The following is a 12,813-nucleotide window of genomic DNA, read 5'->3' on the forward strand; positions in this document are numbered from 1 at the left end:
ATAAGCCAACTAACATTTGGGTATCTAATATATTCATTAAAGTACACTAGTTGCCATGTTTGCTAGTAAGCTATCTAACATTTGAGCATCTAATATATTAGGAAAGTAAAACTAGTCGCCATGTTTGCTAGTAAGCTAGCTAACATTTGGGTATCTAATATATTAGGAAAGTAAACTAGTTGCCATGTTTGCTAAATAGCTAACTAATGTTTGGCTTTCTAATATATTCATAAACTAGTTGCCATGTTTGCTAATAAGCCAACTAACATTTGGGTATCTAATATATTCGTTAAAGTACACTAGTCGCCATGTTTGCTAGTAAGCTATCTAACATTTGGCCATCTAATTTATTAGGAAAGTAAAACTATTTGCCATGTTTGCTAGTAAGCTAGCTAACATTTGGGGATCTAATATATTCGTTAAAGTACACTAGTCGCCATGTTTGCTAGTAAGCTATCTAACATTTGGGCATCTAATATATTAGGAAAGTAAAACTAGTCGCCATGTTTGCTAGTAAGCTAGCTAACATTTGGCCATCTAATTTATTAGGAAAGTAAAACTAGTTGCCATGTTTGCTAGTAAGCTAGCTAACATTTGGGGATCTAATATATTCGTTAAAGTACACTAGTCGCCATGTTTGCTAGTAAGCTATCTAACATTTGGCCATCTAATATATTAGGAAAGTAAAACTAGTTGCCATGTTTGCTAGTAAGCTAGCTAACATTTGGGGATCTAATATATTCGTTAAAGTACACTAGTCGCCATGTTTGCTAGTAAGCTATCTAACATTTGGCCATCTAATTTATTAGGAAAGTAAAACTAGTTGCCATGTTTGCTAGTAAGCTAGCTAACATTTGGGGATCTAATATATTCGTTAAAGTACACTAGTCGCCATGTTTGCTAGTAAGCTATCTAACATTTGGGCATCTAATATATTAGGAAAGTAAAACTAGTCGCCATGTTTGCTAGTAAGCTAGCTAACATTTGGGTATCTAAAATATTCGTTAAAGTACACTAGTCGCCATGTTTGCTAGTAAGCTATCTAACATTTGGCCATCTAATATATTAGGAAAGTAAAACTAGTTGCCATGTTTGCTAGTAAGCTAGCTAACATTTGGGGATCTAATATATTCGTTAAAGTACACTAGTCGCCATGTTTGCTAGTAAGCTATCTAACATTTGGGCATCTAATATATTAGGAAAGTAAAAGTAGTCGCCATGTTTGCTAGTAAGCTAGCTAACATTTGGGTATCTAATATATTCGTTAAAGTACACTAGTCGCCATGTTTGCTAGTAAACTATCTAACATTTGGGCATCTAATATATTAGGAAAGTAAAAGTAGTCGCCATGTTTGCTTGTAAGCTAGCTAACATTTGGGGATCTAATATATTCGTTAAAGTACACTAGTCGCCATGTTTGCTAGTAAGCTATCTAACATTTGGGCATCTAATATATTAGGAAAGTAAAACTAGTCGCCATGTTTGCTAGTAAGCTATCTAACATTTGGGCATCTAATATATTAGGAAAGTAAAACTAGTCGCCATGTTTGCTAGTAAGCTAGCTAACATTTGGGGATCTAATATATTAGGAAAGTAAACTAGTTGCCATGTTTGCTAAATATCTAACTAATGTTTGGCTTTCTAATATATTCATAAACTAGTTGCCATGTTTGCTAATAAGCCAACTAACATTTGGGTATCTAATATATTCGTTAAAGTACACTAGTCGCCATGTTTGCTAGTAAGCTATCTAACATTTGGGCATCTAATATATTAGGAAAGTAAAACTAGTTGCCATGTTTGCTTGTAAGCTAGCTAACATTTGGGTATCTAATATATTCGTTAAAGTACACTAGTCACCATGTTTGCTAGTAAGCTATCTAACATTTGGGCATCTAATATATTAGGAAAGTAAAACTAGTCGCCATGTTTGCTAGTAAGCTAGCTAACATTTGGGCATCTAATATATTAGGAAAGTAAAACTAGTCGCCATGTTTGCTAGTAAGCTAGCTAACATTTGGGCATCTAATATATTCGGAAAGTAAAACTAGTTACCATGTTTGCTTGTAAGCTAGCTAACATTTGGGCATCTAATATATTCGTTAAAGTACACTATTTGCCATGTTTGCTAGTAAGCTATCTAACATTTGGGCATCTAATATATTAGGAAAGTAAAACTAGTCGCCATGTTTGCTAGTAAGCTAGCTAACATTTGGGCATCTAATATATTAGGAAAGTAAACTAGTTGCCATGTTTGCTAGTAAGCTAGCTAACATTTGGGCATCTAATATATTAGGAAAGTAAACTAGTTGCCATGTTTGCTAAATAGCTAACTAATGTTTGCCTTTCTAATATATTCATAAACTAGTTGCCATGTTTGCTAATAAGCCAACTAATATTTGGGTATCTAATATATTCGTTAAAATACACTAGTCGCCATGTTTGCTAGTAAGCTATCTAACATTTGGGCATCTAATATATTAGGAAAGTAAAACTAGTTGCCATGTTTGCTTGTAAGCTAGCTAACATTTGGGTATCTAATATATTCGTTAAAGTACACTAGTCGCCATGTTTGCTAGTAAGCTATCTAACATTTGGGCATCTAATATATTAGGAAAGTAAAACTAGTCGCCATGTTTGCTAGTAAGCTAGCTAACATTTGGGTATCTAATATATTAGGAAAGTAAAACTAGTCGCCATGTTTGCTAGTAAGCTAGCTAACATTTGGGCATCTAATATATTAGGAAAGTAAAACTAGTCGCCATGTTTGCTAGTAAGCTAGCTAACATTTGGGCATCTAATATATTAGGAAAGTAAAACTAGTCGCCATGTTTGCTAGTAAGCTAGCTAACATTTGGGCATCTAATATATTCGGAAAGTAAAACTAGTTACCATGTTTGCTTGTAAGCTAGCTAACATTTGGGTATCTAATATATTCGTTAAAGTACACTATTTGCCATGTTTGCTAGTAAGCTATCTAACATTTGGGCATCTAATATATTAGGAAAGTAAAAGTAGTCGCCATGTTTGCTAGTAAGCTAGCTAACATTTGGGTATCTAATATATTCGTTAAAGTACACTAGTCGCCATGTTTGCTAGTAAACTATCTAACATTTGGGCATCTAATATATTAGGAAAGTAAAACTAGTCGCCATGTTTGCTAGTAAGCTAGCTAACATTTGGGCATCTAATATATTAGGAAAGTAAAACTAGTCGCCATGTTTGCTTGTAAGCTAGCTAACATTTGGGGATCTAATATATTCGTTAAGGTACACTAGTCGCCATGTTTGCTAGTAAGCTATCTAACATTTGGGCATCTAATATATTAGGAAAGTAAAACTAGTCGCCATGTTTGCTAGTAAGCTATCTAACATTTGGGCATCTAATATATTAGGAAAGTAAAACTAGTCGCCATGTTTGCTTGTAAGCTATCTAACATTTGGGCATCTAATATATTAGGAAAGTAAAACTAGTCGCCATGTTTGCTAGTAAGCTAGCTAACATTTGGGGATCTAATATATTAGGAAAGTAAACTAGTTGCCATGTTTGCTAAATATCTAACTAATGTTTGGCTTTCTAATATATTCATAAACTAGTTGCCATGTTTGCTAATAAGCCAACTAACATTTGGGTATCTAATATATTCGTTAAAGTACACTAGTCGCCATGTTTGCTAGTAAGCTATCTAACATTTGGGCATCTAATATATTAGGAAAGTAAAACTAGTTGCCATGTTTGCTTGTAAGCTAGCTAACATTTGGGTATCTAATATATTCGTTAAAGTACACTAGTCGCCATGTTTGCTAGTAAGCTATCTAACATTTGGGCATCTAATATATTAGGAAAGTAAAACTAGTCGCCATGTTTGCTAGTAAGCTAGCTAACATTTGGGCATCTAATATATTCGGAAAGTAAAACTAGTTACCATGTTTGCTTGTAAGCTAGCTAACATTTGGGCATCTAATATATTCGTTAAAGTACACTATTTGCCATGTTTGCTAGTAAGCTATCTAACATTTGGGCATCTAATATATTAGGAAAGTAAAACTAGTCGCCATGTTTGCTAGTAAGCTAGCTAACATTTGGGCATCTAATATATTCGGAAAGTAAAACTAGTTACCATGTTTGCTTGTAAGCTAGCTAACATTTGCGTATCTAATATATTCGTTAAAGTACACTATTTGCCATGTTTGCTAGTAAGCTATCTAACATTTGGGCATCTAATATATTAGGAAAGTAAAACTAGTCGCCATGTTTGCTAGTAAGCTAGCTAACATTTGGGCATCTAATATATTCGGAAAGTAAAACTAGTTACCATGTTTGCTTGTAAGCTAGCTAACATTTGGGTATCTAATATATTCGTTAAAGTACACTATTTGCCATGTTTGCTAGTAAGCTATCTAACATTTGGGCATCTAATATATTAGGAAAGTAAAACTAGTCGCCATGTTTGCTAGTAAGCTAGCTAACATTTGGGCATCTAATATATTCGGAAAGTAAAACTAGTTACCATGTTTGCTTGTAAGCTAGCTAACATTTGGGTATCTAATATATTCGTTAAAGTACACTAGTTGCCATGTTTGCTAGTAAGCTAGCTAACATTTGGGTATCTAATATATTAGGAAAGTAAACTAGTTGCCATGTTTGCTAGTAAGCTAGCTAACATTTGGGCATCTAATATATTAGGAAAGTAAACTAGTTGCCATGTTTGCTAAATAGCTAACTAATGTTTGCCTTTCTAATATATTCATAAACTAGTTGCCATGTTTGCTAATAAGCCAACTAATATTTGGGTATCTAATATATTCGTTAAAATACACTAGTCGCCATGTTTGCTAGTAAGCTATCTAACATTTGGGCATCTAATATATTAGGAAAGTAAAACTAGTTGCCATGTTTGCTTGTAAGCTAGCTAACATTTGGGTATCTAATATATTCGTTAAAGTACACTAGTCGCCATGTTTGCTAGTAAGCTAGCTAACATTTGGGCATCTAATATATTAGGAAAGTAAAACTAGTCGCCATGTTTGCTAGTAAGCTAGCTAACATTTGGGTATCTATTAGGAAAGTAAAACTAGTCGCCATGTTTGCTAGTAAGCTAGCTAACATTTGGGCATCTAATATATTAGGAAAGTAAAACTAGTCGCCATGTTTGCTAGTAAGCTAGCTAACATTTGGGCATCTAATATATTAGGAAAGTAAAACTAGTCGCCATGTTTGCTAGTAAGCTAGCTAACATTTGGGCATCTAATATATTAGGAAAGTAAAACTAGTCGCCATGTTTGCTAGTAAGCTAGCTAACATTTGGGCATCTAATATATTCGGAAAGTAAAACTAGTTACCATGTTTGCTTGTAAGCTAGCTAACATTTGGGTATCTAATATATTCGTTAAAGTACACTATTTGCCATGTTTGCTAGTAAGCTATCTAACATTTGGGCATCTAATATATTAGGAAAGTAAAAGTAGTCGCCATGTTTGCTAGTAAGCTAGCTAACATTTGGGTATCTAATATATTCGTTAAAGTACACTAGTCGCCATGTTTGCTAGTAAACTATCTAACATTTGGGCATCTAATATATTAGGAAAGTAAAACTAGTCGCCATGTTTGCTAGTAAGCTAGCTAACATTTGGGCATCTAATATATTAGGAAAGTAAAACTAGTCGCCATGTTTGCTTGTAAGCTAGCTAACATTTGGGGATCTAATATATTCGTTAAGGTACACTAGTCGCCATGTTTGCTAGTAAGCTATCTAACATTTGGGCATCTAATATATTAGGAAAGTAAAACTAGTCGCCATGTTTGCTAGTAAGCTATCTAACATTTGGGCATCTAATATATTAGGAAAGTAAAACTAGTCGCCATGTTTGCTTGTAAGCTATCTAACATTTGGGCATCTAATATATTAGGAAAGTAAAACTAGTCGCCATGTTTGCTAGTAAGCTAGCTAACATTTGGGGATCTAATATATTAGGAAAGTAAACTAGTTGCCATGTTTGCTAAATATCTAACTAATGTTTGGCTTTCTAATATATTCATAAACTAGTTGCCATGTTTGCTAATAAGCCAACTAACATTTGGGTATCTAATATATTCGTTAAAGTACACTAGTCGCCATGTTTGCTAGTAAGCTATCTAACATTTGGGCATCTAATATATTAGGAAAGTAAAACTAGTTGCCATGTTTGCTTGTAAGCTAGCTAACATTTGGGTATCTAATATATTCGTTAAAGTACACTAGTCGCCATGTTTGCTAGTAAGCTATCTAACATTTGGGCATCTAATATATTAGGAAAGTAAAACTAGTCGCCATGTTTGCTAGTAAGCTAGCTAACATTTGGGCATCTAATATATTCGGAAAGTAAAACTAGTTACCATGTTTGCTTGTAAGCTAGCTAACATTTGGGCATCTAATATATTCGTTAAAGTACACTATTTGCCATGTTTGCTAGTAAGCTATCTAACATTTGGGCATCTAATATATTAGGAAAGTAAAACTAGTCGCCATGTTTGCTAGTAAGCAAGCTAACATTTGGGCATCTAATATATTCGGAAAGTAAAACTAGTTACCATGTTTGCTTGTAAGCTAGCTAACATTTGCGTATCTAATATATTCGTTAAAGTACACTATTTGCCATGTTTGCTAGTAAGCTATCTAACATTTGGGCATCTAATATATTAGGAAAGTAAAACTAGTCGCCATGTTTGCTAGTAAGCTAGCTAACATTTGGGCATCTAATATATTCGGAAAGTAAAACTAGTTACCATGTTTGCTTGTAAGCTAGCTAACATTTGGGTATCTAATATATTCGTTAAAGTACACTATTTGCCATGTTTGCTAGTAAGCTATCTAACATTTGGGCATCTAATATATTAGGAAAGTAAAACTAGTCGCCATGTTTGCTAGTAAGCTAGCTAACATTTGGGCATCTAATATATTCGGAAAGTAAAACTAGTTACCATGTTTGCTTGTAAGCTAGCTAACATTTGGGTATCTAATATATTCGTTAAAGTACACTAGTTGCCATGTTTGCTAGTAAGCTAGCTAACATTTGGGTATCTAATATATTAGGAAAGTAAACTAGTTGCCATGTTTGCTAGTAAGCTAGCTAACATTTGGGCATCTAATATATTAGGAAAGTAAACTAGTTGCCATGTTTGCTAAATAGCTAACTAATGTTTGCCTTTCTAATATATTCATAAACTAGTTGCCATGTTTGCTAATAAGCCAACTAATATTTGGGTATCTAATATATTCGTTAAAATACACTAGTCGCCATGTTTGCTAGTAAGCTATCTAACATTTGGGCATCTAATATATTAGGAAAGTAAAACTAGTTGCCATGTTTGCTTGTAAGCTAGCTAACATTTGGGTATCTAATATATTCGTTAAAGTACACTAGTCGCCATGTTTGCTAGTAAGCTAGCTAACATTTGGGCATCTAATATATTAGGAAAGTAAAACTAGTCGCCATGTTTGCTAGTAAGCTAGCTAACATTTGGGTATCTATTAGGAAAGTAAAACTAGTCGCCATGTTTGCTAGTAAGCTAGCTAACATTTGGGCATCTAATATATTAGGAAAGTAAAACTAGTCGCCATGTTTGCTAGTAAGCTAGCTAACATTTGGGCATCTAATATATTAGGAAAGTAAAACTAGTCGCCATGTTTGCTAGTAAGCTAGCTAACATTTGGGCATCTAATATATTTGGAAAGTAAAACTAGTTACCATGTTTGCTTGTAAGCTAGCTAACATTTGGGTATCTAATATATTCGTTAAAGTACACTATTTGCCATGTTTGCTAGTAAGCTATCTAACATTTGGGCATCTAATATATTAGGAAAGTAAAACTAGTCGCCATGTTTGCTAGTAAGCTAGCTAACATTTGGGCATCTAATATATTCGGAAAGTAAAACTAGTTACCATGTTTGCTTGTAAGCTAGCTAACATTTGGGTATCTAATATATTCGTTAAAGTACACTAGTTGCCATGTTTGCTAGTAAGCTAGCTAACATTTGGGCATCTAATATATTAGGAAAGTAAAACTAGTCGCCATGTTTGCTAGTAAGCTAGCTAACATTTGGGCATCTAATATATTAGGAAAGTAAAACTAGTCGCCATGTTTGCTAGTAAGCTAGCTAACATTTGGGTATCTAATATATTAGGAAAGTAAACTAGTTGCCATGTTTGCTAGTAAGCTAGCTAACATTTTGGCATCTAATATATTCGGAAAGTAAAACTAGTTACCATGTTTGCTTGTAATCTAGCTAACATTTGGGTATCTAATATATTCGTTAAAGTACACTAGTTGCCATGTTTGCTAGTAAGCTAGCTAACATTTGGGCATCTAATATATTAGGAAAGTAAAACTAGTCGCCATGTTTGCTAGTAAGCTAGCTACCATTTGGGTATCTAATATATTAGGAAAGTAAACTAGTTGCCATGTTTGCTAGTAAGCTAGCTAACATTTGGGTATTTAATATATTAGGAAAGTAAAACTAGTCGCCATGTTTGCTAGTAAGCTAGCTAACATTTGGGCATCTAATATATTCGGAAAGTAAAACTAGTTACCATGTTTGCTTGTAAGCTAGCTAACATTTGGGTATCTAATATATTCGTTAAAGTACACTAGTCGCCATGTTTGCTAGTAAGCTATCTAACATTTGGGCATCTAATATATTAGGAAAGTAAAACTAGTCGCCATGTTTGCTAGTAAGCTAGCTATTATTTGGGTATCTAATATATTAGGAAAGTAAAACTAGTCGCCATGTTTGCTAGTAAGCTAGCTAACATTTGGGCATCTAATATATTAGGAAAGTAAAACTAGTCGCCATGTTTGCTAGTAAGCTAGCTATTATTTGGGCATCTAATATATTAGGAAAGTAAAACTAGTCGCCATGTTTGCTAGTAAGCTAGCTAACATTTGGGCATCTAATATATTAGGAAAGTAAAACTAGTCGCCATGTTTGCTAGTAAGCTAGCTAACATTTGGGCATCTAATATATTAGGAAAGTAAAACTAGTCGCCATGTTTGCTAGTAAGCTAGCTAACATTTGGGCATCTAATATATTAGGAAAGTAAAACTAGTCGCCATGTTTGCTAGTAAGCTAGCTAACATTTGGGCATCTAATATATTAGGAAAGTAAAACTAGTCGCCATGTTTGCTAGTAAGCTAGCTAACATTTGGGCATCTAATATATTAGGAAAGTAAAACTAGCCGCCATGTTTGCTAGTAAGCTAGCTAACATTTGGGCATCTAATATATTAGGAAAGTAAAACTAGTTACCATGTTTGCTTGTAAGCTAGCTAACATTTGGGCATCTAATATATTCGTTAAAGTACACTAGTCGCCATGTTTGCTAGTAAGCTATCTAACATTTGGCCATCTAATACATTAGGAAAGTAAAACTAGTAATCATGTTTGCTAGTAAGCTAGCTAACATTTGGGGATCTAATATATTAGGAAAGTAAAACTAGTCGCTATGTTTGATGGTAATCTACCTAATATTCAGTCAACTACTGTATTGTCGCATCACTGATTCTGAAATTGACCAAAATAAAGTGTTTGATCAAAAAAAAGTTACAAAATCAGTTCCCTCTGAAGAACTGGATCATGTCTCACCTCTCCGCCGTTGACGTACTCCATCACGAAGCACAGACGATCCTTGGTCTGAAAGGAGTACTTCAGAGACTGTGTTGGGAAATAAATAAATAAATAAATAAATAAATAAATATGATTTCAGGCATTGGTGTGCCTTCTGTACTTAAAATTTGTGGGGTTTTTTTGAGTATGCATTCAGTAAAAGCACTCACGGTTAAAAAGGGGTGCCTAGTGTTTTTTAATACCCGGCTTTCAGTCAGAGTGTGGGCCACTTCATCCTGAACAGGGGGAAGAAAGAGATCACAGACAGAGAGAGAAAACGGACAATGAACGTGACCAGGTAAATCTGAAAGTGTCCAGACAAGACTGTCGCAAGACAATGCGGCAATTTATTGACGCAAAATACACGACATGACAATTTGATGGTTCATACATGGTGCTGTAATATTATTATTCTATTCAGGTTGATACATCAGGAGCTGGGCGGCACGGTGGTGTAGTGGTTAGTGCTGTCGCCTCACAGCAAGAAGGTCTGGGTTCGAGCCCCGGGGCCGGCGAGGGCCTTTCTGTGTGGAGTTTGCATGTTCTCCCCGTGTCCGCGTGGGTTTCCTCCGGGTGCTCCGGTTTCCCCCACAGTCCAAAGACATGCAGGTTAGGTTAACTGGTGACTCTAAATTGACCGTAGGTGTGAATGTGAGTGTGAATGGTTGTCTGTGTCTGTGTGGCAGCCCTGTGATGACCTGGCGACTTGTCCAGGGTGTACCCCGCCTTTCGCCTGTAGTCAGCTGGGATAGGCTCCAGCTTGCCTGCGACCCTGTAGAACAGGATAAAGCGGCTAGAGATAATGAGATGAGATATGAGATGAGACATCAGGAGCTCTGCTTTTAGACACTGCCTAAACAAATACCCCATTTCTTCATGGGCAGAACATCCCTCCTTTCATTTCAGCACCAGAAATGAACGTCAGGCTACAGTCAGATCATATGTGCGGTTTGAATGACGTTTCTGCTCAGGTTCCCCCTTCTGATTGGTCAGGTGACCGTTTTCCCAACAAGACAGATCCGAATTTATTTTTCATCATACCAAATTTTGAAGACTAATAAGATCACATGCATTTAATAACCTGTGAGATTTCATGCGAATATTTCGACTTGGTATTTCCAAGGACCTTAAATCTACAAATACGTAATTTTGTATTTACAACCTTCTACAAGTTCTCTCATGTTGTTGCTCAAGATATTCCTATTAGTTCCTGACTTTTTGGACACCCTGTATTATAACTGTAATGATGTAAATTATATGTACAGTATATAATAACAATAATAATAATAATAATAATAATAATAATAATAATAAAAAATGTGGAGTGCTGTCTCACCTTGGCAATAATGACCTCCTTCTTCAGGATCTTCATTGCATAATAAGTTCCACTGGCCTTCTCTTTCACCAGGATCACCTTCCCGAAGGTTCCTTTGCCCAGCAGCTTCAGATAGTCAAAGTCGTTCATTGTCTGAAGGGGCAAAAAACAGAAGAAAGATGTACAATTCTGGTATCGAGCCATACCATGAGGACAAGCCGGCTGGAGGAGTTTCCGTCGTCTCACCTTTCGTTTATGGTGGCTGATGGAGGTGTCCATCTCCTCCTCGTTGACGATCTCGATCTGGGTGGTGGGGCTGCACAGGATTCCTTCCTCCTCCTGCTTGGCCAGCTTGTCCGCCACCATCTGGATCGCTTCCACCCATTCGTCCCTGTTACCATGGCAACAGACATACAGTCTTTGAATCACGTCCGATTCTGTTTCACCACGGAGAAAACAAAGTGGTCCAAATCTGATCTCCATCCCCATTGATCTTTTATTTATTTTTAATTTTTTTCATGATTTTGGACCGGAAATGAAAAAGCGCTGTAGTTTTAACGATCGTTACAGTGATGCGTGTGGAATCGCTCACCTCTCCTCAGGTGTGTCCACGTGAAAGGTTCGCTCAATCACAGTGGTCCACTGCAAGCATCTGATGATGAAGGTGTTGGGCTTCGGCCTCTCTGTCTTCATCAGCTGACACTCTAACAGACACCGAAGGAATGCGAGTGAGAACATAAGAGTGAGCCATATATAGAGAGAGAGGAGACGTGAACTATCCACTGTTTATTCTGAGTGTAATATGGAGTGTTCATCTTCACAAACCAACATGTTCGAGGGCCGAAATTCTCACCAGCCTAAACAATGCAAAAAGAAGAGTCACCACTTTCCAAAAATGTACTTATGACTCACGACAAGAAAATGTTTAGCTTAGGATTTAAAGAGACAGAAAAATCTTTTTAGATGATGATGATCATCATGATGATGGCTGGAAATCTCCAGACTGCTCCCATTACGATTCAGTCCTCCAAAGTAAAAACATAAAACCACAGACGGCAGATATTAAAAACATACCCGGAATCCTCCAGGGTGCCAAAATTTTTCATGAAACCATAAAAGAAAAAGGACAGAAGATGACATAAGAGGAGAGAAAAACTCACTGGCCACAGAGAAGTTATTGAGTGGGTAGGCGAAGTCTGCGTCCTGGGGCTTCTCTTTGTAGCCGATGAAGGAGCCGTCCGTCTTCAAGAGGAAGTATCGCGGCCTCCAGTTCTTTATATACTCTCCTAGAGGGACAGACAGAGCAACACAGGACTCGTCAACACACACAGACACACACACCAGTTCATACACTCGAGACACGAGAACACACGCTTATGAAAAAACTAAATCTAAACAGGCTCAAGAATCCAGGAGAACTTTATAAAAGTTCAACACGTCACATCTAATTCTCACCAGAACCCATTTTGGCAACTCAGGACCCTTAACTATCCAGAGAACCTATAACCCCTTCAGACACAAGGAAAAATGTTGTGGAACTTCATGCGTACAATTGTACACATTATGTCCGAAGGGGTTAAAGAAAACATTTTTCACGAATTGGAGTCAGAATCTCAAACATATTGCGGTTCTCTAATTTCTCCACTTTCTAAAGAGTTCTTGTCCGTCCTTCTGGTGTCTTCATGAAAGCTTCTCAAGGTTGTCCAACTCCCTTTCTGAGAGGGATCCAATTAGAACCTCTTGAGAAAACAAGCGCTCAGTCATTATTCCTTAAGAACCCTTTAGGAACCTTTCGAAGAGTGTAGAACAGTGCTAGAAGACCCACTAAAAAGTTAACTAAAAATGGCTTAGGTTCA

General features: G+C 36.2%; 1 protein-coding gene across 2 annotated transcripts in view; it reads right to left on the bottom strand.

Annotated features, from left to right (window-relative positions):
- akt3b (v-akt murine thymoma viral oncogene homolog 3b) overlaps positions 1–12,813 on the bottom strand; it is an 85,146-nt gene that overhangs the window by 37,442 nt on the left and 34,891 nt on the right. For both annotated transcript variants that reach the window (XM_060899086.1, XM_060899085.1), the window contains exons 3-8: positions 12,118–12,243; positions 11,550–11,661; positions 11,204–11,348; positions 10,979–11,110; positions 9,813–9,878; positions 9,622–9,690 (exon numbers count right to left, since the gene is read on the bottom strand). In XM_060899086.1, the coding sequence (XP_060755069.1) occupies positions 9,622–9,690; positions 9,813–9,878; positions 10,979–11,110; positions 11,204–11,348; positions 11,550–11,661; positions 12,118–12,243 (650 nt within the window). The remainder of the gene's footprint in view (positions 1–9,621; positions 9,691–9,812; positions 9,879–10,978; positions 11,111–11,203; positions 11,349–11,549; positions 11,662–12,117; positions 12,244–12,813) is intronic.

The sequence above is a fragment of the Neoarius graeffei genome, chromosome 18 (genome assembly GCF_027579695.1).
Source record: "Neoarius graeffei isolate fNeoGra1 chromosome 18, fNeoGra1.pri, whole genome shotgun sequence".
NCBI lineage: Eukaryota > Metazoa > Chordata > Actinopteri > Siluriformes > Ariidae > Neoarius > Neoarius graeffei.